This window comes from Dendropsophus ebraccatus, chromosome 10, assembly GCF_027789765.1.
Source record: "Dendropsophus ebraccatus isolate aDenEbr1 chromosome 10, aDenEbr1.pat, whole genome shotgun sequence".
Lineage (NCBI taxonomy): Eukaryota > Metazoa > Chordata > Amphibia > Anura > Hylidae > Dendropsophus > Dendropsophus ebraccatus.
Window position 1 is genome coordinate 91,848,625 of NC_091463.1, and position 20,492 is coordinate 91,869,116.

Here is a 20,492-nt window from a genome sequence, read left to right on the forward strand (position 1 = left end):
TAAGGCTGCGGTGTCTATAACGTGCCCCCTCTAAGGCTGCGGTGTCTATAACGTGACCCCCTCTAAGGCTGCGGTGTCTATAATGTGACCCCCTCTAAGGCTGCGGTGTCTGTAACGTGACCCCCTCTAAGGCTGCGGTGTCTGTAACGTGACCCCCTCTAAGGCTGCGGTGTCTATAACGTGACCCCCTCTAAGGCTGCGGTGTCTATAACGTGACCCCCTCTAAGGCTCCGGTGTCTATAACGTGACCCCCTCTAAGGCTGCGGTGTCTATAACGTGACCCCCTCTAAGGCTGCGGTGTCTATAACGTGACCCCCTCTAAGGCTGCGGTGTCTATAACGTGACCCCCTCTAAGGCTGCGGTGTCTATAACGTGACCCCCTCTAAGGCTGCGGTGTCTATAATGTGACCCCCTCTAAGGCTGCGGTGTCTATAACGTGCCCCCTCTAAGGCTGCGGTGTCTATAACGTGACCCCCTCTAAGGCTGCGGTGTCTGTAACGTGACCCCCTCTAAGGCTGCGGTGTCTGTAACGTGACCCCCTCTAAGGCTGCGGTGTCTGTAACGTGACCCCCTCTAAGGCTGCGGTGTCTATAACGTGACCCCCTCTAAGGCTGCGGTGACTATAATGTGACCCCCTCTAAGGCTGCGGTGTCTATAATGTGACCCCCTCTAAGGCTGCGGTGTCTATAACGTGACCCCCTCTAAGGCTGCGGTGTCTATAATGTGACCCCCTCTAAGGCTGGAGTGTCCGTGACGTCACCCCCTCTAAGGCTCCATTGACTGGAGGGATGGCTGAGGGTGCTCTCTGCTGCCCCCCATTCATTTACAGGAGAGATGTTCTCCCATCTGGTTATAGGGGGGCCCAGAGGTCGGACTGCTACCACTTAGCCAGTTATCCATATTCCTGTGGAAAGGGGAGCATTTTATAAGAATGACCCTTTAATGGAAGCTGCTACAGTAAGATGCATCAGAGTGAGGAGGAGCGAGGAGGGGACGCACCACGGGGGAGTGAGGAGGGGATGCAGCGGGGGAAGAGAGGAGGCGACGCACCATGTGGGAGTGAGAAGGGGATGCAGCGTGGGGGGGAGAAGCGAGGAGGGAATGCAGCTGGGGGGGAGCAAGGAGGGGGCGCAGCACGGGGGGAGAGCGAGAAGGGGACACAGCAGGAGGAGCGAGGAGGGGAGGCAGTGGGGGGGGGACTGAGGAGGGGATGCAGCGGGGCTGAGCGGAGGTCTCATGAGAACCATATAAATGTCCCCCCCAAACCCCCCGGACAGTTGGAGGAATCACTGCTGATCAGCCTGAGGCCCCTTCAATCCCACGAATGTCCAGAGATGACCCCTACACTGCTGATCCCTACCATAACAACTGTTTTCATCATTTAAGGTGCTGCCCGTGAGGGAACCCGAGAGGGACGGCCCCCATGAGAAAGACGCCATGGGGTTGTCTTCCAGCACCACCAGCAGGGGTAAGTATGGAGTATAAGTACTGATTCCACACTGTGTCTCCCATAGTGCAGGGTATGATGTGTGGTCGGACTCATACAATGATGTATCTGTGTAGGTGATGCGGAGGTGATCCAGGATGTCCCTGCCGGCGTTCTGACAACCGAGGCGGACGACACAGTGGAGACTGAGAAGGAGAACCTGAACTTTTCACCTCCTAGTCGAGGGCTGTCAGGTAATACAGTCTGATGTCATTGGCTGCCCCTCCTCCTCCCGACGTCGCTGGCGCTGCCCCCTCCTCCTCCCGACGTCGCTGGCGCTGCCCCCTCCTCCTCCCGACGTCGCTGGCGCTGCCCCCTCCTCCTCCCGACGTCGCTGGCGCTGCCCCCTCCTCCTCCCGACGTCGCTGGCGCTGCCCCTCCTCCTCCCGACGTCGCTGGCGCTGCCCCTCCTCCTCCTGATGTCACTAGTGGTCCCCTGTGTACAGAATTGGTAATAAGTGTCCATTCTGCTTCTTCTCCCTGACAGGTCACGCTTCCAAGTCCCTCCCAGCTCCTCCATCTTTGACCTCTTCACCTGTCTCAAGCAGAGCAAAAATGTCTCTTACCGGTGCTGGAAAGACGCCTCACACCACACAAACCCTGGCCATGCGACTGCTGAATATTAACCGGGAGGGAGCGAACAAGGTGCACCGCGCAAGGAAGACCATCCCGCGGGCCGGTGGTGTAAGTGTCTGACAGAGATGGCCCCCATTATTCCCTGCTGTATTTCCAGGGATGGCTGTTTGTATCTATAATCTGGAGACGCTGCTGTGTATTTCATTCTTACACCAATGTTTTCTAGGTGATGGGAGATGGGATGTTCTTTACAGACAGAGAGAAGCATAGCACGAGGAAAGACCGTGAGATGGGGAACAGGAACAGCCCAGGTATTGTATAGATGGAGGGAACAGCCTGAGCTACACAAATACCTGATCAATTAGAGGAGTAAAAATGACCAGTAAGTCTGTCCTGATGTCCCATCCTCCCGACTGAACGACATCAGGGCAGCGCAAAGAGTATTCACGGAGACACCTAGTCAGAAACTATAACCAGTATCCTCAGTGGGTGTTCTCTGTATGGGGGGCCTGATACTGACCAGACACAACCCCCCCCCCCCCCAAACTAAGCAATAAACTATAACCAGTATCCTCAGTGGGTGCTCTCTGTATGGGGGGCCTGATACTGACCAGACACAATACCCCCCCCCAAACCAAGCAATAAACTATAACCAGTATCATCAGTGGGTGTTCTCTGCATGGAGGGCCTGATACTGACCAGAGATATCCCCCTACCCTACCCCAACGAAAACGTATAGGCAGTATGATCAGTTGGTGTTCTCTGTATGGAGGGCCTCATACTGACCAGACTTATCCCTCCCCCCTCTTTTTTTTTTTTTCCAGATTCTACACAGAAAAGAACTAGCGCTTTGCGTGATGCAAATACGCACGCTGCCATGTCAAAGGACTCTGAGGTCAGTTGTTCCTATTCTAAATTTGTAACGATATGATAGTCAGAGCTCTTAGTTACTTGTTTACTTTACACAGCCATAAAGTTAAAGGGTTATCCAGCATTAGTAAAACATGGCCGCAACTACAGTTCCATTGAAGTAGATGCTGCTTAGAGGAGAGGTCCGCTAAGTACTTTTTTTTTTGTTAAAGGTGGGGAGAACATTAAAAAAAAACTTTCTCAACTCTCCTTTCCCCGTGCTTCTTCAGCACTGGATCTCTGCTCTGGGATCTCAACCAGAGCTGGCTTCATCGCCCGGTTGATTGTCTACCTGCTCAGCCAGTCAGTCACTATGTGGAATGCGGCTGCAGTAACTGAGTGGCCGAGCGGGCTGTCCATCAGCCGGGTCAGGCATTTTCACATCATCACAACTCGGGGGTCTGGGGTGAGAATGCCTTCTGGTGGGGGTCCTTCACGTGGCTGATGGCAGGCTCAGAGAGATGTAAGTAAGGATTGGTTATTATGTTCTCTCCCGCCTTAAAAAAAAAAGTACTTGACCTTTTAATTGCAAACTACTGTTATCGCTGGAAGAGAGTGACCGAGCTTTTTGATTGTTGGATAACCACTTTAAAGTTGCACTCCAAAGAAATTAAATGGTGCCTAAGAATAGATCAGTAAAGCACTTTTTTTTTTTTTTTTTTTTTTTTTTTAGGCTATGTTCACACTACGTAAAGCTGCCTTAGTGTCAACGGGATCCCGGCCAGAGTGTATACACATCGTATACGATCCAGCCGGGATCCCGCGTGGCCCCGCAAATAACTGACATGTCAGTTTTCTGCGGCCGCAATTCAATCAATTGTGGCCGTAGGAAACCCTGTCAGTTCACACTGTGAAGCGAGCGGCTCCGTTCGCTCGCTCCATAGTGTGAAGAGGGAAGCTCTAATGCAGGCGCACGCCGATGCGCCCACATCAGAGCTCTGCCGCCGGAAAGATCATCCGGCCGGTACTTAAGTACCGGCCGAGATGATCCGGGCAGAGACCGGCCGTTCCGTGACACGGGCGGGGTCACGGAACGGCCGGTCTCTTCCGTAGTGTGAACATAGCCTTAAACTGTACTTATTTTATTTTTTTTTACTGTACTATATGCTGAACAAGGTTAGGCTGGGTTCACACTACGTTCTTGCAATCCGGTTTTTGCAGAAAACGTATGAGAAACTGATGAAAAAAACTGATGCAACTGTGTGCATCCGTTTTGATACGTTTTTCCATTGACTTCCATTGTTAAAAAACGGATCAGAACGGATCCGTTTTTTTTTTTTTTGGGTGTACACAAAAACGTGTACTAAAACGGATTGATCTATCTTTTTTTATATAATGGAAGTTGATGGAAAAACGGATGCACACAATTTCATCCGTTTTCTTCATCAGTTTTTCATCCGTTTTTTGCAAAAAATAGATTGCAAAAACGTAGTGTGAACCCAGCCTTAGACGGGTTAAATGTACCAATGAATTCCTCTCTGTGGCCTTAAGTTCAGGTATTCATGGCTAGAAACACACTGAGGCCATAATGCATGCAATCCCCATTGTATCAGCATGTGAATCACACTCATTATGGTCTCCGGTCAGTGGACTGACAGCTACACCTTAAGGGATGAAAGCATTTTTTCCCCTCCTTTCTAGGTTGTTACAGGAATTTTATCATTTAGTTGAGGAAAGGAAGGTAGAGGATTTGTAGCTCATTTTAACGTTTTCCTTCCCTGTCAGGAGCCTTCAGTGCCCTCCTCCCCGGCTCCAGGATCCTCCCGGGACCCTGACGGCATGGAGGGAGATGAGTGGGAGCCCGATGTTGGGACAGAGTTTAGCCTTTTCTATGACAGCATGTCCATGGAGGACCAAGGGGACACCGACAGCAAGGTAAATAGAGCCATGGTCAAATCTTAGCAGATGAAGCCATTGTCTAGAAACTGAGTCTGTTGTGTAATGGCAGGAGGAAGAAGAGGAGGAAGAGGAAGAAGGATCTGGAAACCAGTCAGAAAGGGTAAGTAGATCCGTTCACTGTAGAGAAGTGTTACGTCTCTCTGCTCTTCCAGTATTGGGTCGTGAATTGTCGTCTGTTCCTTCCAGAGCTCCAGCAGCCTTAAAAAGAAAAGCAAAAAGAAATGGAAGATGGACAAGGCCTGGCTGAAGCCGACGAGGAAAAGGAAGAGGCGAGAGAGGGAGAAACCTGGAACAGGTGAGAGGATGGGGACGTGTCAGGTAGATACATGATAGGATGAGAAATACTGTAATAATATGATAGGCTGAATTTTATCATGGTAGCCGCAGACCTGTCACCTTACTTTATACCCTCCTCTTGTAGCTGCTAGTACTGTAGGGGGATCACAAAGTGAGTACACAGAGGTGCCTCTGGGATCCCTGGATCTGCCTAGTGAGGGGACTCTGTCTCCCAATCACACAGGTAACTTTGTCACCCAGTATGTTAACAGTGTCTGCTGTGCATGCCGGCATTGTGCCCTCACCTCATACTCTTATTGACACGACCTCTTCTAGGCAATGCTTGTGCTTTTATTTTTTCTCACTAAAGATCCCGTGGCTGTTGTTTGCCTCTGTCCCTAATGCTATGGCTACACGACTGCACGCATTTTCCTTCCTTGCATGGCTGACATCCTGGTTCTTTTCAGGTGTTTGCAATGAGTCGAGTTCCATGGACACCGAGCGCTTTGAAGAACTTCCCCTGTGCAGCTGTCGTATGGAGGCTCCTAGCGTGGAGAGGGTCTGCGAGCAAGCTAACAACATGTGCATGGCCACGGAGAGTGTGGATGGAGAGGTGAGAGAGAGAATAGAGTGGGAGCGTTATCTAGTACAGAGGTGTCACACGCGTAGCCTTTCAGCTGGTGCAAAACTACAATTCCCATCATGCCTGGACAGCTAAAGCATGATGGAAATTGTAGTTTTGCAACCACTAAAGGGGCCAAAGGTTCCCCATCCCTGAGTAGGTCTAACCACCAAAACTAGTGTTGCTTTAGAGAAGGATGGAAGCCATGTTTAGCAGCACGGGAATTGAGAGAATGAGCGACCTTGCTCTGTACAGTCGTCAATGTATACACAGGAAATTATAGATTATCATTTCATAGACAGTGTTCTACTGCGGACAGTAAAGTCTTCATGTGAATGCCATCTTTTTTTTATCTCTTCTTAGCTTAGTGGATGTAACGCTCCCATCACCAAGCGAGAGACCATGCGTCCCTCCAGCAAAGTACCTCTTATGGTCCTGTGTGAAAGCCACCGAGCCAGAATGGTCAAACATCACTGCTGCCCCGGATGTGGATACTTCTGCACCAGTGTAAGTACCAGTCATAAACTGGGAGGTATTAAGGAGGTATTCCTATCTGAAGAAGTTATTCCTTAGCTGCAGTGTAGGGGATAGCAAGCTGATTGGTGCTGCCTGACCATTAGGACCCCCACTGATCCCAATAGGGCGGAGGGCAGTTGTCCTTGGAATATATTGTGCATGAGGAACTTGTCTCGACTGCCCCCTCCCCATTCATTCTATGAGGCCGCCACTCAACATTCCAGAGTTTAGTGCTGGACAATGTTCAGTAGCCTTAAGGGTGCCTTCACACATACCGTATTGCTGCGTATTTATCACATGAAACTCGCACAAAAGTAGCTGCGTTTTTTGGGGTGTTGAACTCTCCTGTGAAAATCGCACCAAACACGCAGCAAGAATACACATACACTGACTATAATCAGTTTCACTGTGGATTTATGTGCGAGAAACCCGCAGCAATAAATACGCAGCGATGCGGTATGTGTGAAGGCACCCTAAAGAGAATGAATTGAGCGCTGGCTGCACCATTCATTCCTGGGACGATTTTGTTCTCAGTCACTGGATTGATGGAGGGGAGGGAATTTCCAGCAGTCAAACTGTCACCAATCAGCTTGTAATTCCCTGTCCTGTAGATAAGGTGATAACTTTGGGAGAGTGGAACACCCATCTAAGGCCCCCCATACACTGACAGATGTTGATTGAACCCGCTATTCTTGTGAGACTTGGCCAAACATCTCATATTCTTGTGGGTGTCCTAACTTTTTCCCAGTGGCAGACATAAGAGGAAAGGGATATCTGGCCTGATGGGTTTTTAAAAGGGTACTCCAGCGGGGGGGCACTTTTGTTCGCGGCGCTTCTGTGCCCGGTTCCAGGCCTCTTTCGGGTGTCTGACGCGGGCCCGAGACGTGACGTCTCAGGTTCACTCAGCCACTCAGTGAAGGAGGCGGGATCCGTTTCAAGTCCGCTCAGATCCCGCCTCCTTCACTGAGTGGCTGAGCGGACCTGAGACGTCACGTCTCGGGCCCGCGCCAGACACCTGGAAGCGGCCGGGAACCGGGCACAGGAGCGCCGCGATGCGGGACCCGCCGCTAGAACCGGGGAGGTGAGTGGACGTCTTTTCCCTCGGCCACCTCCTCCCCGGTCCCAGCACAAAAGTGCCCCCCTGCTGGAGTACCCCTTTAAATATTTCAATCTCTACTTCTCACTAGAGATAAGCTGCGTCAGAGGTGTCTGGCCGCTGCTTCCCATATCCTTATTGAGAACACATGCACACTTGGCTAAAATGAGCATACATGTGCAGTAGTCAGGAGCAATAGTTGTCAGTCCCATGAGCATTCAGCTGATGTCTTCCTACACTCTGTAGCTAGAGGAGCAAATCAAGTCCTGCACTTTATAAAGTGACATTGGGGCCTGTTTAAACTTCAGGACATCGAGTTTAGCCTTCTCCCATTTAATTGAATGACACTAAGGGCCCATTTACACAGAAAGATTTTCTGACAGATTATCCGCCAAAGATTTGAAGCCAAAGCCAGGAAAGGATTTGAAAAGAGGAGAAATCTCAGGCTTTCCTTTAAGACCTGTTTATAGTCTTTCGGGTTTTGGCTTCAAATCTTTGGCAGGTAATCTATCAGATAATCTTTCTGTGTATATGGACCCTTGGGTCTTTCGTTTAGTTTGTACTATGGTGCCGTCTTCTGTATGATCCTGTATGTTGTAATGGATCAGACATTACCTCTAATCCTTCAGTTATTCCCCCCATGTGCAGGGAACGTTCCTGGAGTGCCATCCAGACTTCAGGATTAACCATCGCTTCCACAAGGCCTGCGTCTCTCCTCTGAACGGCATCATCTTCTGTCCTCACTGCGGAGAGGATGCTACAGAAGCTGAGCAGATCACCATAGCAAAAGCCGATACCCCGGTGCCTGTCCCTGCCCCACCTCCACATGACGGCAGCGGACCAGGAAGGGCAGACACTACACAGCCCAGGTGAGTCCAGCTGCTTCCTTTTTCTATATCTGTTTTTGTATTTATCCCTTTTTATAACATCTGTTTTCACTCTTAGTGCACGGATGAGCGGTGTAGGTGACGGCAAGCGTTCCCTCCTCGACTCAGCCCTTGATGGAAGCGCCGACGGCCCCTCTGTTCTCCTTCCGTCTGGCAATGCTCTCAGTGCTGCTGGTCTGCCCCCTGGTCCTGCCCGCGACGCTCTACAGAAAGCCCTGCTCTCCCAAGAGACTGACAAGTATGAGACGGTCTTCTTACTTGTTGGCGTTTCCTTCCCAACTCTTTACATCATGTACAAATAATGGTCCTTTTTTTTTTTTTTTTTTACAGTCTGAACCAGCAAAAGAGAGAAGGAAGGAGCAGAAAGAAGATCCGCTACAACTCCCGTCAGCTCTACCTTAGTGTCAAGGCCGGGGAGCTGCAGAAAGTCCTGCTCATGCTAAGTGAGTCCCCTGCCCCCACGTCCTGATACTTCTACCCCATATCTATTGCCTCTGTTTTGTCACTTTGTGTGTTTTCTGCGTTAATCTTTGCTGGTAAGGCGGGGGTCATTGGAAGACTTCTCAATGTGATCTTCTCTTATATCTGCACCTGTATGTTTACGATGTAAATAGTATCCACCCCTCCCCCCTGTGCAGCTATTGGGATCTTTTCTTATGTACAATTGAATATCTTCTCTGTGTTCTTATTCTGTTTTAGTGGATAACCAAGACCCTAATTTCCTAAATGATCAGCAGCTAAAGAGAAGCCCGCTGCACGCTGCGGCACAGAGAGGAAGCCTGGAGCTGTGTCATATCCTCGTACAGGTGCACTACCGCCGCCTGCTTGTCTTCAGTCCATTAATAATTTTTTTAAATTATTAATGTTGTTATATTCTCCTCCCCAGGCGGGTGCCAACTTCAATGCCACCGACAAGGTTCTCCGGACCCCTCTTCTAGAAGCCGTTGTCAATAATCATTTGGAAGTTGCCAAATATTTGAGTCAGTGTGGAGCTTGTGTGTATCACCAGGTAACATCACACATCCAGGCTATAACACAGACACAGGATAAATGTCTATCACGGCTCCGTCCAGCCTGGTAACATCAGCTGGGGGTGGCTGGGGTTCCATAAAACTGAACGGTTTGTTTAACGCTGTTTACATAACACTCGTAGACTGTAGTGGGAGTTGTGGAGTTGTCTTTTTGAACATTTTTCCATAACTTGGGAGTTAGTGTGAGAAAAAAAGCGCTCCTGTGTGTATCATGAATTGTTCTTGGTCACAGTCTTGGCTTCATTTTGTTCAGGCTCTGTACTAGGGTCCCTCCGTGTCTGGTTCAGGAGCGGACACAGGTTAAAGGGGTTATCCAGCGCTACAAAAACATGATATCTCCCTATGGCACACAGGGCGATGAGGAGGAAGTTTCTTACCTTCATCCTCGACCCCGTTTTCTTGTACTTAGTAGTTTAATGTACATGCTAATAAGGAGATTTGGTGCACTGGGCGGAAAGGGGAGGTCTGGCCCCAGTGCACCAAACCGCATCATTATCATATGGATTAAACTACAAAGTAAATGAAAACGGCGCCAAGGATGAAGGTAAAAAACTTGGCTTCATCCTCAGTGCCAAGTGTGCTATAGGGACATATCAGCAGGTTTGATACTTCTCACCTGATAATAGCTTCCCTTTAAGTGTTTTTAGCGAATTCCAACTTGTCTGAAGTAGTGAGGAATATAACATGGATGCATTGAGCCGACTTTTCGTTGAATCCTTACCTTGTCACCTTTTTAATCTCCAGTAATAAAAAGTGAGACTGTCCTGCAGCCATTAGCATTTTCTGACACCAGGTGGCGCTATGTTTAGTTTTATGTCCTATGTAATGCAGTTATGTGGACATACTGTAGATGTGGATAGCAAAAACTGTATACACTATTTTTGGTATTGCTATTTTTCTCTGGAGCTTTTCTTAAAGGTTTTCTCATTCCGCAGGAGGAGGACGGTTCTACCTGTCTTCATCACGCAGCCAAAAGTGGAAATCTGGAGATGTTGTGTTTCCTGCTGTCTACAGGCCAGGTCAATGTGAACGCCCAGGTGAGAATACCGGCGTTTTTTACATCCACCTTTCTAGTGGAAAGCAATAAGACTATGTTTTCAGTGATTTCTCTGTATTTCTTAGGATAATGGTGGCTGGACACCAATCATCTGGGCTGCAGAGCACAAGCACATTGATGTCATTCGCACATTGCTGACAAGGGGGGCAGATGTTACTTTGCAGGACAATGTAAGTACCCGACACTCATCCCCTCTCTATTAGATTACAGATATCTGTTCCATAATAAATTGTAATTGCATTTTGCTGCCATGACAGGAGAAGAACATCTGCTTGCACTGGGCGTCCTTCACCGGCAGCGCCGAGATTGCTGAGATCCTGCTGAATGCACAGTGCGATCTGCATGCTGTAAACTTCCATGGGGATACGCCACTGCACATATCCGCTCGGGAAGGCTACATCCACTGCGTAAAGTATGAGCATCTGTATTCTGCTCTATTGATGTGTACTCGCATACACGTTACCATGCCATAATATTATGTCTAACTCAGGCCCTCCAGCTGTTGCAAAGCTACAATTCCCATCGTGCCTGGACAGCCAAAGCCTTAGCTTTGGCTGTCCAGGCATGATGGGAATAGAAGTTTTGTAACAGCTGGAGGGCCTGAGTTTGGCACCCCTGTACTATAGGTTCTTTGTTAACCCCCCGTTCCCCACGCATAGCCTATTCTCTCTTCAAATATTTTTCTATTACATCTGGATGAGACTTTGTTTGCATCTGTTTTATTGCTTTTCAGTCTGTTCCTGTCTCGTGGAGCTGACACAGAGGTTCGGAACAATGAAGGCGACACACCATGTGACCTAACCCTGGAGCACACAGACGTCTGGTACGCGTTGCAGCTAAATCGTAAGATCCGGCAAGGTATCCTGAACAGAGCAGTCCGCACGGAGAGGATCATCTGCAGGTGAGGGTGCGGACAGACGTACCAGGGGATTGTGGAGCAGAGATTGCAGTAATGGAGGGCTCACGTCCTGCCCTGACTTCTCCACACTCCTCACTTCTATCCTACATAATGGGTTTCAGATGTTGAATTACTTACCTGCAACTCTACTATATAGACGGGATACATCAACAGCTGTGATCCAATGTATCACAAGTATCTTATTTATAAAGGAGTCTGTATGGCTGAGCTATGTGGACACAGTGAGCAGTTGTCGGCCTTCCCGCTGCTTTCTTTCCTCTCTCATAGAGTTTAGTCTTTATGGGGTTGTCCGACGAAAATTTCTTTCTTTCAAATCAAAGTTATATAGATTTGTAATTGACTTCTATTTAAAAATCTGAAGTCTTCCCATATTCATCAGCTGCTGTATGTACTGCAGGAAGTGGTGTTTTCTCTCCAGTCTGACAGTGCTCTCTGCTGCCACCTATGTCCAAGACAGAAACTGTCCCTAGCAGGAGAGGTTTTCTATGGGAATTTGCTGCTGCTCTGGACAGTTCCTGACATGGACAGAGGAGGCAGAAGAGAGCGCTGTGTCAGACCAAAACAAATACACCATTTTGTGCTGGACATGCAGCAGCTGATAAGTACTGGAAGACGGGAGATTTTTTTAAATACAAGTAAATTACAAATCTGTATAACTTTCTGAAACAAGTTGATTTGAAAGAAAAAGATTTTCCCTGGAGTACCCCTTTAAATAGAGGGAAAGATCCTGCAGCCTCGTCCCCCTCCTCCCCCTTTTCCTTCTCTTCTCGTTTACTGTATTACGCTGGATGAATTGTTTTGGTGACTGAGGAGTCTCCAGGCAGGGGGAAGGGAGCTGCAGTCTCTTGGAAGGTGAGGAAGATGTCCCTTCCCCCCTGATGAGATATTAGTAGCAGCTTTGTGTAGTTACATAGTCCACACCTGTAATGTAGTAGTACCTTGAATAAAGTCGCTGCAGCTTTGTCTTTTCTTTGTTTTTAGGGACATTGCTCATGGGTACGAAAACGTCCCCATTCCCTGTGTGAACGGAGTGGATGAAGAACTAACCCCGGACGACTATAAGTACGTTTCCGAAAACTGTGAAACATCGGCCATGAGCATTGACCGTAACATAACCCACCTGCAGGTACAGGCCCTGGTTTTCCTGTCTCTTCCCCTGTGAGGGTCTCTCTTTCTGTCGCTCACCTTTTCCTCTTTGTGTGGACAGAATTGTAGCTGCCAGGATGACTGTTCTTCCAGCAATTGCCTGTGTGGACAGCTGAGTATCCGCTGCTGGTATGATAAGGTGAGAGCACACGGAGGGAGTCCTCTCCTCACCGCCATCTCTTGCCATCGCACTCCCTAACCTTGTTTTCTATCTGCAGGACGGTCGTCTTCTACAGGAATTTAACAAGATTGAGCCTCCGCTTATCTTTGAATGTAACCAAGCCTGTGCGTGCTGGCAGACGTGCAAGAACAGGGTGGTGCAGAGCGGCATCAAGTAAGTGTTGTAGGAAGAGCATCAGTCTGGTCCTCCAGCCGCTCTCTATAGAAAGGGGTGCCCTGAGAGGAAGACTCCTTAATGATGTGACCTAGTATGCAGTGAAGAGGTGTCTGTCTACCGAAGGAGTAGGGAATCATGGCTCTCCAGCTGTTGCAAAACTACAACTCCCATCATGCTTGGACAGCCAAAGCTAAAGCTGTGGCTGTCCAGGCATGATGGGAGTTGTAGTTTTGCAACAGCTGGAGAGCCAAGGTCCCATACCCTTGGTCTACAGGCTTTCTTCCTGAGTTTATTTCCACACTTCCCCCTAGCCCATGAGTAGTGACAGGGGAGTAAGCGGAGCAAAGGATCTAACATGACCCTGATCGAATGATAACTTGACATTTTGTTTTTTTTAGGGTCCGACTGCAGCTATACCGCACAGCAAAGATGGGCTGGGGGGTGAGAGCGCTGCAGGCCATTCCTCAGGGATCCTTTATCTGCGAGTGAGTATCCACTGCCATGATGGTCAAGAGGCCTTCTACACTGTCAGAGTCCTGAATCTGCCTTGTTACCTGCTCATATCCAGCTACAAGTCTGGAGGGAGATTCTCTTTAGTATTGGAAGAACCCCTATAGATGCTGTAAAGCATGGGTGCCCATCCTGCAGCCTTCCAAAACTACAATTCCCATCATGCCTGGGCAGCCAAAGCATTAGCTTCGGCTGCCCAGGCATGATGGGAATTGTAGTTTTGCAACAGCTGGAGGGCCAAAGGTTCCCCATCCCTGCTGTAAAGCATGGGTGCCCAACCTGCGGCCCTCCAACTGTTGCAAAACTACATTACTCATCATGTCTGGACAGCCAAAACATAATGGGAATTGTAGTTTTTCAACTGCTGGAGAGTTCCTGTCCCAACTCTAAATAACTTCGCAAACGTGATATACAATGAAACCTCTTCAGAAGACGACCACCCCTGTATCCAGATCAAGGCTTTCTGTGGCGGATATTGAATCCACCTTACATTATGCATAGTGACCATTTTTATTCTTCTCATTTTGGGTGGTCTTCTTAAGACGTTTCATTGTCTTACTTGTTATAGCCCAGAGCTGCTCTCACAGGTTTCAGAGCTGAAATCTTCCAGCCCATTCTGTAGGCTGTAACGTGTACATCAGGGGCTGAATATCAATCTGATATAGGGAAATTAAACGCTCTTTAAGCTTAGTGCAACCAGCAGAATTGTGAATGCAGCTCTGAGGTATAATACAGGATGTTACTGAATAATAGTAAGTGTCACAATATATTGATAAAGTTCACTTGTAATCCCCATTGCTGTGGTCCTAGTCTCTGACATCCCATGAGCCATTGCTCCTCTATGACCTGTCTGTCTGTCTTCCTCCTGCAGGTATGTGGGGGAGCTGATCTCTGATGCAGAAGCTGACGTGAGAGAAGATGATTCCTATCTATTTGACCTGGATAACAAGGTTAGATTAGATGTACAATGTTACAAGGTTAGATTATATATATATATATATATATATATATATATATATATATATAATATATATGTGTGTGTGTGTGTATATAATATTATATATAATGTATGTATGTACACGGCTATTTTTTAGATTTAGTTAGACCAGCCCTGGCTCCTCTATGACCATGTTCTCCAATAAATGGCCAAAGCATAGTATAGATCAGTGTTATTGCCGATCTGTGCATAGAGCCTGCCTGAGAGCAGACTCTATACATAGATCACCGATCCGCTAGCACGGAGGTAAGTGGATTACCCCCTGCCCGTCAGTACATGTGATCGGGATCCCCGCAGTGTGGCTGCAGGGGTCTCAGGCACTGAGTGACAGATGCTTGTTCTGTCACTGAGTACCTTTTTAAACGCCACGATCACTATAGATGGCAGCATGTAAGGGGTTAATGAGCTGCCTCTCATTACCCTCAGCTCTTGGGACACTGATGTGTGCGGGACCGCTCTCACTGCAGCGCTCCTGCACACATCAAACCCCTTCACGTGCATATACATATATCTACATATTGCTGACGTGAAGGGGTTAATGAACAAATGTGGCGTTACAGCGAACGATTAACAATTATTTTGGTGTCAGCACTAAACGAACGATGACCGATTTCTCGTTGGCTTGGTGGTCGCCTGCATTTACACCAAATGATTATTATTAAAATTCGAATGATAGAATAATTTTCATGATAATCGTTCCGTGTAATAGGGCCCTTAGTCTATGGGACCATCGTGTGTCACATGCTCAGAAAGGGAGAGAAGCGCTCAGCCACCTGTCTCCTGTCCCGTTGTAGCGATTGGTGAGGGTCTAAACCTCCAGATGTGTCTGAATTTTTTGTAAAGTGACAGGTACGCTATAATAAACTAGAAACAAAGGATATTACAGTGAGTATAGAAATCTGTATAGGGCTGAGGGCCATCATCTGTCTGTAGAGTACACTGTGACTGGCTGCATACATGATGCCTTTACTATTGATATCATTCTTCTTCCAGGATGGGGAGGTGTACTGTATAGACGCCCGATACTATGGGAACGTCAGCCGCTTCATCAATCACCTGTGTGAGCCCAACCTGATCCCCGTACGAGTCTTCATGTCCCACCAGGATCTGCGCTTTCCTCGCATTGCCTTCTTCAGTGGACGGGACATCAAGGCAGGAGAGGAGCTTGGGTAAGTGACACACCGAAGTGAGTCCATTTCTTACGGAGTATCCATCATGACCTTCAGCCCCTATATCAGGGTGTCTGATAGATGTCAAACCTGTGGTCCCCCAACTTGTTGCAGAACTACAGTTCCCATCATGCCTGGACAGCCAAAGCATGATGGGAATTGTTGTTGTTCTACCATACTCCTCCTATCCAGATTGGAAAGAATACACCGTTCCTTTAGGACATACAGCAGCTGATAGGTACCGGAAGAGTTGAGATTTTCATAGACGTAAATTACAGATCTCTGGTACCAGTTAATTTGAAAGTTTTTTTCTTTTTGTTGCTGGACTACTCCTTTAGGGGTACGTCTACCAAGTGGCATAGAATAAATGCTGTCTGGCAAAGCTGGCAATGAATCCTTGTTTGGAGATTCATATCCGAGTTCACAGGAAATGTCACTCATTACACCCCTGTGGTGAAGTCCTGCAGACCGAGTATGCTTTCACCCTGAGGCCGCCCTTACATAAGAGCCTGTGGCTACCGTGTACGTTCAGAACCTGGCGTTGCCGCTTTAAGCAGCAGGAAGTTCAGATCTCGGCTGCAGTTAGGGTACTATTATACGGAACGATAATCAGCCGAATTGGCCCGATTTCGGCCGATTATCGCTCCGTGTAATAAATGCAACGATCAGCCGATGACAATGATCATCGGCTGATCGTTGATATAGGTTAGAAACTATTTTTGTCGGGCGCCGACTGCGCACCGCTGCGTGTAATAGCGGTGCACGGGCAGCGACTAACGATATACATTACCCATCCACATTCCAGCGCTGCTCCTGCCGTCTGCTTCTCCCGGGGACCCGCGTGTGCTCTAGCTTCACAGCGGCCTGTCAGCTGATAGGCCGCTCAGCCAATCACAGGCCGCAGCGGTCCCGGCCTGTGATTGGCTGAGCGGCCTATCAGCTGACAGGCCGCTGTGAAGCTAGAGCACACGCGGGTCTCCGGGAGAAGCAGACGGCAGTAGCAGCCCTGGAATGTGGATGGGTAATGTATGCCAGTTTAGCAAGGGCTGCAAGAACATCGGTAACGATTGTTAAACGATTATCGGGCTGTGTAATAGGCCCAGTAAACGAGCGACGATCTAGCAGATCGTCGCTCGTTTACAGGTATTATCGGGCCCTGCTCGGCCAGTGTAATACCACCCTTAGGCTGGGTTCACACTACATTTTTGCAATCCGTGTTTTCATCATTTTTTTTTTTTGCGAAAAACGGATGCATGTGTGTGCGCATCAGTTTTGATCCTTTTTTTTCCATTGAATTCCATTATTTAAAAAAAAAAAAAAAAAATCAATCAAAAATCAATGGATCAGTTTTTTTTTTTTTTTTTTTGCACGTACACAAAAACGTAGGCTGGGTTTACACTATGTTTTTGCAATCCGTTTTTTGCAAAAAACTGACGAAAAACTAGTTTAAAAGAAAATGGATGCAACCGTTTTTCTATTGACTTCCATTATAAAAATAAAAAAAAACCACGGACACAAAAATGAGGTCAACCATGTTTTTGTGTATGCTAAAAAGGATTTTTTATAATTAAAAGTCTATGGAAAAACGGATCAAAACGGATGCACACAGTTGCATCCGTTTTTTTTTAATCAGATATTCCACTACATTTTTTGCAAAAAAACTAATGAAAAAACGGATTGCAAAAATGTAGTGTAAACCCAGCCATAGTCGACCTCATTTTTGTGTCCGTTAAAAAAAAACAGATCCGTTTTTTTTTTGTTTTCGTTTTTTATAATGGAATTCAATGGGAAAACGGATCAAAACGGATGCACACACGCATCGTTTTTCATCTATTTTTTGCAAAAAGGATGAAGAAAATGGATTGCAAAAACGTAGAGTGAATCCAGCCTTATGGGGAAATCTCCAGCTAACCACTACCACATGGTAACAGCACCCTGTATAATTGGGGGGGCCTGAACCATGGTACCCCCACCAGAATGACTGCTCCGTAGCTGATCTGGACCCCACCAGCCGTAGTCTGTACACTGATCCAATGCAGGAAAACGGCCATCTGACATCATGAGGTGTCCTCTGTTATCTCCATTACTTGTGTAACCCTTTCCTCTCCCTCCAGGTTTGATTACGGCGACCGTTTCTGGGACATCAAGAGCAAATACTTCACGTGTCAGTGTGGGTCAGAGAGATGCAAACACTCAGCCGAAGCCATCGCCCTGGAGCAGAGCCGCCTCGCTCGCATCGAGGTTCCCGATTCAGTGCCAGTATCTGCCGCTGCTCCTCCTCAACCTGTCTGATCAATTAGACTCTCGTATCGGAGCGTCTCGCGTCCTGCAGAGCATCACACCATCCACCAGTGTCCTGTCCAGGGACTCCGCAGTGATCTCGCAGAGCATTGCTCTGCTCACCGTTCTCCTGCCTGATCGTTGTCTTGTAAATCGTCCAGTCTCATCATTTAAATAAAGATCTTTTTTTATATATAAGAACGTAGGTTTCACGTACGTAACGTTTCATTGTGATGTAATAGTCGCAGAGCGTCCGCTGTGTGCAGAGCGCTCTGCCGGATCAGCCATGTTTGCACTTCTGTCATGCTTGATTCACTTCACTTGCGACATGAGTCCTGAGAGGTAGATGGGGCGGCGGGAGGAAACGCATTTCTTTCAGCAGAGATTAATCTATCTTCTACAGTTATGGGTGGAGTCTGAGTCCTGTATACTGTAGGTATAACTAGATGGGTATACACAGCCGCATCTCATTTGGATGCCTGTATGATGATTCCCAGTAATTGTTAAGGGGCGTAACTAGGATTCATGGGGCTCCATAGCAAAAAATTGTATAGGCCCAACATACTCACCTGGCCCAGCGCTGGGAGGGGGTTTCACTGGCCCCATAGCAGTTGCGTGGTCTGCTTTTTATAGCTATGCCACTGGTGATTGGGTGTGAAGACAATGGTGCATAGCAGCAGTACAGACACAAATGGCAGTGACACTTTATGGCAGCATTCTTCAGTTGCTACAAAACGGCCTCTCACTGTAGGACATGATGGGAGTTGTAGTTATGCAACAGCTGGAAGGTCACAGGTTGAGGCACAATAGAAACCCTTTAAACAAGGACATGTTTGAGGGGTTAACCCTACGATGCCAAAATTCAGACTGTGGCTTGGGAAGTGTGACCCATCGTTCTGCATTCTCTTGGTCTTCGTGGTGCGGTGGTCTCCGGTATGGTTGATTATGACTCCTTGGCCTCTCCGTACAGTCTTCCTCTGTTAATCTGTGCAGTAATAAGTCACTCATCTGTCACTACCACCTTTATGGAGTGACATCAATGCCGCCATGTCTCCTCCTTATTTAGGGTTTGTTGGGATTGGACTTTGTCATTTTCCGCATTTTATTTGTGTATATACGCAGTATCGCAGAGGTGTGTATGGACCTGGCAGGGGCCGGGGGCCGTCCCTATGACTACTGCTTTGGGCAACATAAACGTGACTACAGGGTACCTATAAATACTTTTAACCGCCCTTGTGACTATAAAAGCAGCACAGGACTGCAGCAAGCTTAAAGGGGTTATCTAGGACTAGAAAAACAACACAAGAACCATCCCTGTCCTCAGACTGTATGGTATAGCTGTGCTCTATTTCAATAAAAGTGAACTGCAATACCACAGACCAACTGAGGACAAGAGTGGTGCTGTTTCTGAAAGAAAGCAGCCATGTTTTTCTAAGCGTGGAAGACAACCAGAGACCATGTGACCATGATAGATGAGGGTTGCCCACTTCCTAATGATGTGTCGGCCCTTTACTCCCCCCTGCACTCCTATACTAGATGGTTGTAGTTACTGGAACAAATTCCTTATCGGATCTAGAAAAACCTGTACGGTGTCTTGTTACGGGGTTTTTTTTCTATCCTCAGAGACGGAACTGTTATTCCTGTAATTGACCCTTTTTCGACTAAAGTGATAAAGCGTCTTCCTCCGCTATATGCAAATCTATCTGGTTTTGGACAAGGTTACAGATTCCATCATTTCTATATTTAAAGGGACCACGACCTCCAGATTGTTTCATCATGACACCCACTGTTCATATACCCTATTAAAGGGGTACTCTAGGGAAAAATAATTGTTTTCAAATCCACTGGTGTCAGAAAATTATACAAATTTGTAAATTACTTCTATTTAAAAATCTCCAGTCTTCCGGTAGTTATCAGCTGCTGTATGTCCTGCAGGAAGTAGTGTATTCTCTCCAGTCTGACACAGTGCTCTCTGCTGCCACCTCTGTCCATGTCAGAAACTGTCCAGAGCAGCAGCAAATCCCCATAGAAAACGTCTCCTGCTCTGGACAGTTCTTGACATGGACAGAGGTGGCAGCAGAGAGCATTGTGTCAGACTGGAGAGAATACACTACTTCCTGCAGGACATACATCAGCTGATAAGTATTGGAAGAATAGAGATTTTTAAACAAGTAATTTACAAATCTAACTTTCTGATGCTGCGTGTACAAGGAACGATAATTCGCCCAATCGTACGATTAACGATTTTGAAGCAACAATTTTTTTTTTTATAACAGTCAGCATATAGAAGGAACGATATATCGTACGGAAGTTTGTTTTGCGATCGCTTAAGCCTATCTCGCACATAGGTAAAATCGGCGAACGACTGTTTACATGGAACGATCTGCAAATTTTTTGCGAACTACGATTAAAGAACATGTTCAAAGATCAAAATGAACGATTTCTCGCTCGTCGTTTGATCGTTTGCTGCGATTACGTGTACGGTTATCTTGCGTCTCTTGGAGTTGGATACAACACTGTAAGAGTTTCTCGCCCTATGGCCGGTCTTGAGCTCATTGAATGAATGACCTAGTGCCGGCCCTTGGGTGATAGAGGGGCCCTCATACCCCTAGCATAGAACCCCATGGGCCCCCAGGTCATGTGTTCTGGCATTTGCCCAGGTCTCCCCGGTGCTTGCTCCGGCCCTGGTATAAGATGGCTGATTGCTCAGTTCCTGGTAAATCTTGTTAATGTTTGACCGTCCTCTCCCGTCAGCTTATTTTGTATAATAATCTACTTG

The 20,492-nt window shown here is 47.5% G+C and overlaps 1 protein-coding gene across 2 annotated transcripts; it reads left to right on the forward strand.

Annotated features, from left to right (window-relative positions):
• The first annotated feature begins 1,365 nt into the window (after window positions 1-1,365).
• On the forward strand, window positions 1,366-17,918 carry EHMT2 (euchromatic histone lysine methyltransferase 2). Of its 2 annotated transcripts, XM_069944221.1 has the most exons (27): window positions 1,366-1,468; window positions 1,564-1,680; window positions 1,974-2,170; window positions 2,289-2,373; window positions 2,887-2,957; window positions 4,697-4,846; window positions 4,920-4,970; window positions 5,057-5,165; window positions 5,292-5,390; window positions 5,614-5,759; window positions 6,132-6,275; window positions 8,029-8,249; window positions 8,326-8,505; window positions 8,598-8,710; window positions 8,967-9,073; window positions 9,154-9,276; window positions 10,234-10,335; window positions 10,421-10,525; window positions 10,613-10,767; window positions 11,089-11,256; window positions 12,256-12,400; window positions 12,482-12,559; window positions 12,639-12,754; window positions 13,156-13,242; window positions 14,139-14,217; window positions 15,258-15,433; window positions 17,548-17,918. In XM_069944221.1, exons 1-27 carry the CDS (start codon window positions 1,438-1,440, stop codon window positions 17,723-17,725), a joined length of 3,333 nt encoding a protein of 1,110 aa, XP_069800322.1. In that variant the 5' UTR covers window positions 1,366-1,437; the 3' UTR covers window positions 17,726-17,918. The 2 variants fall into 2 exon arrangements, with proteins under 2 accessions (XP_069800322.1, XP_069800323.1); XM_069944222.1 differs by lacking the exon at window positions 5,292-5,390.
• The last annotated feature ends 2,574 nt before the right edge of the window (window positions 17,919-20,492 follow it).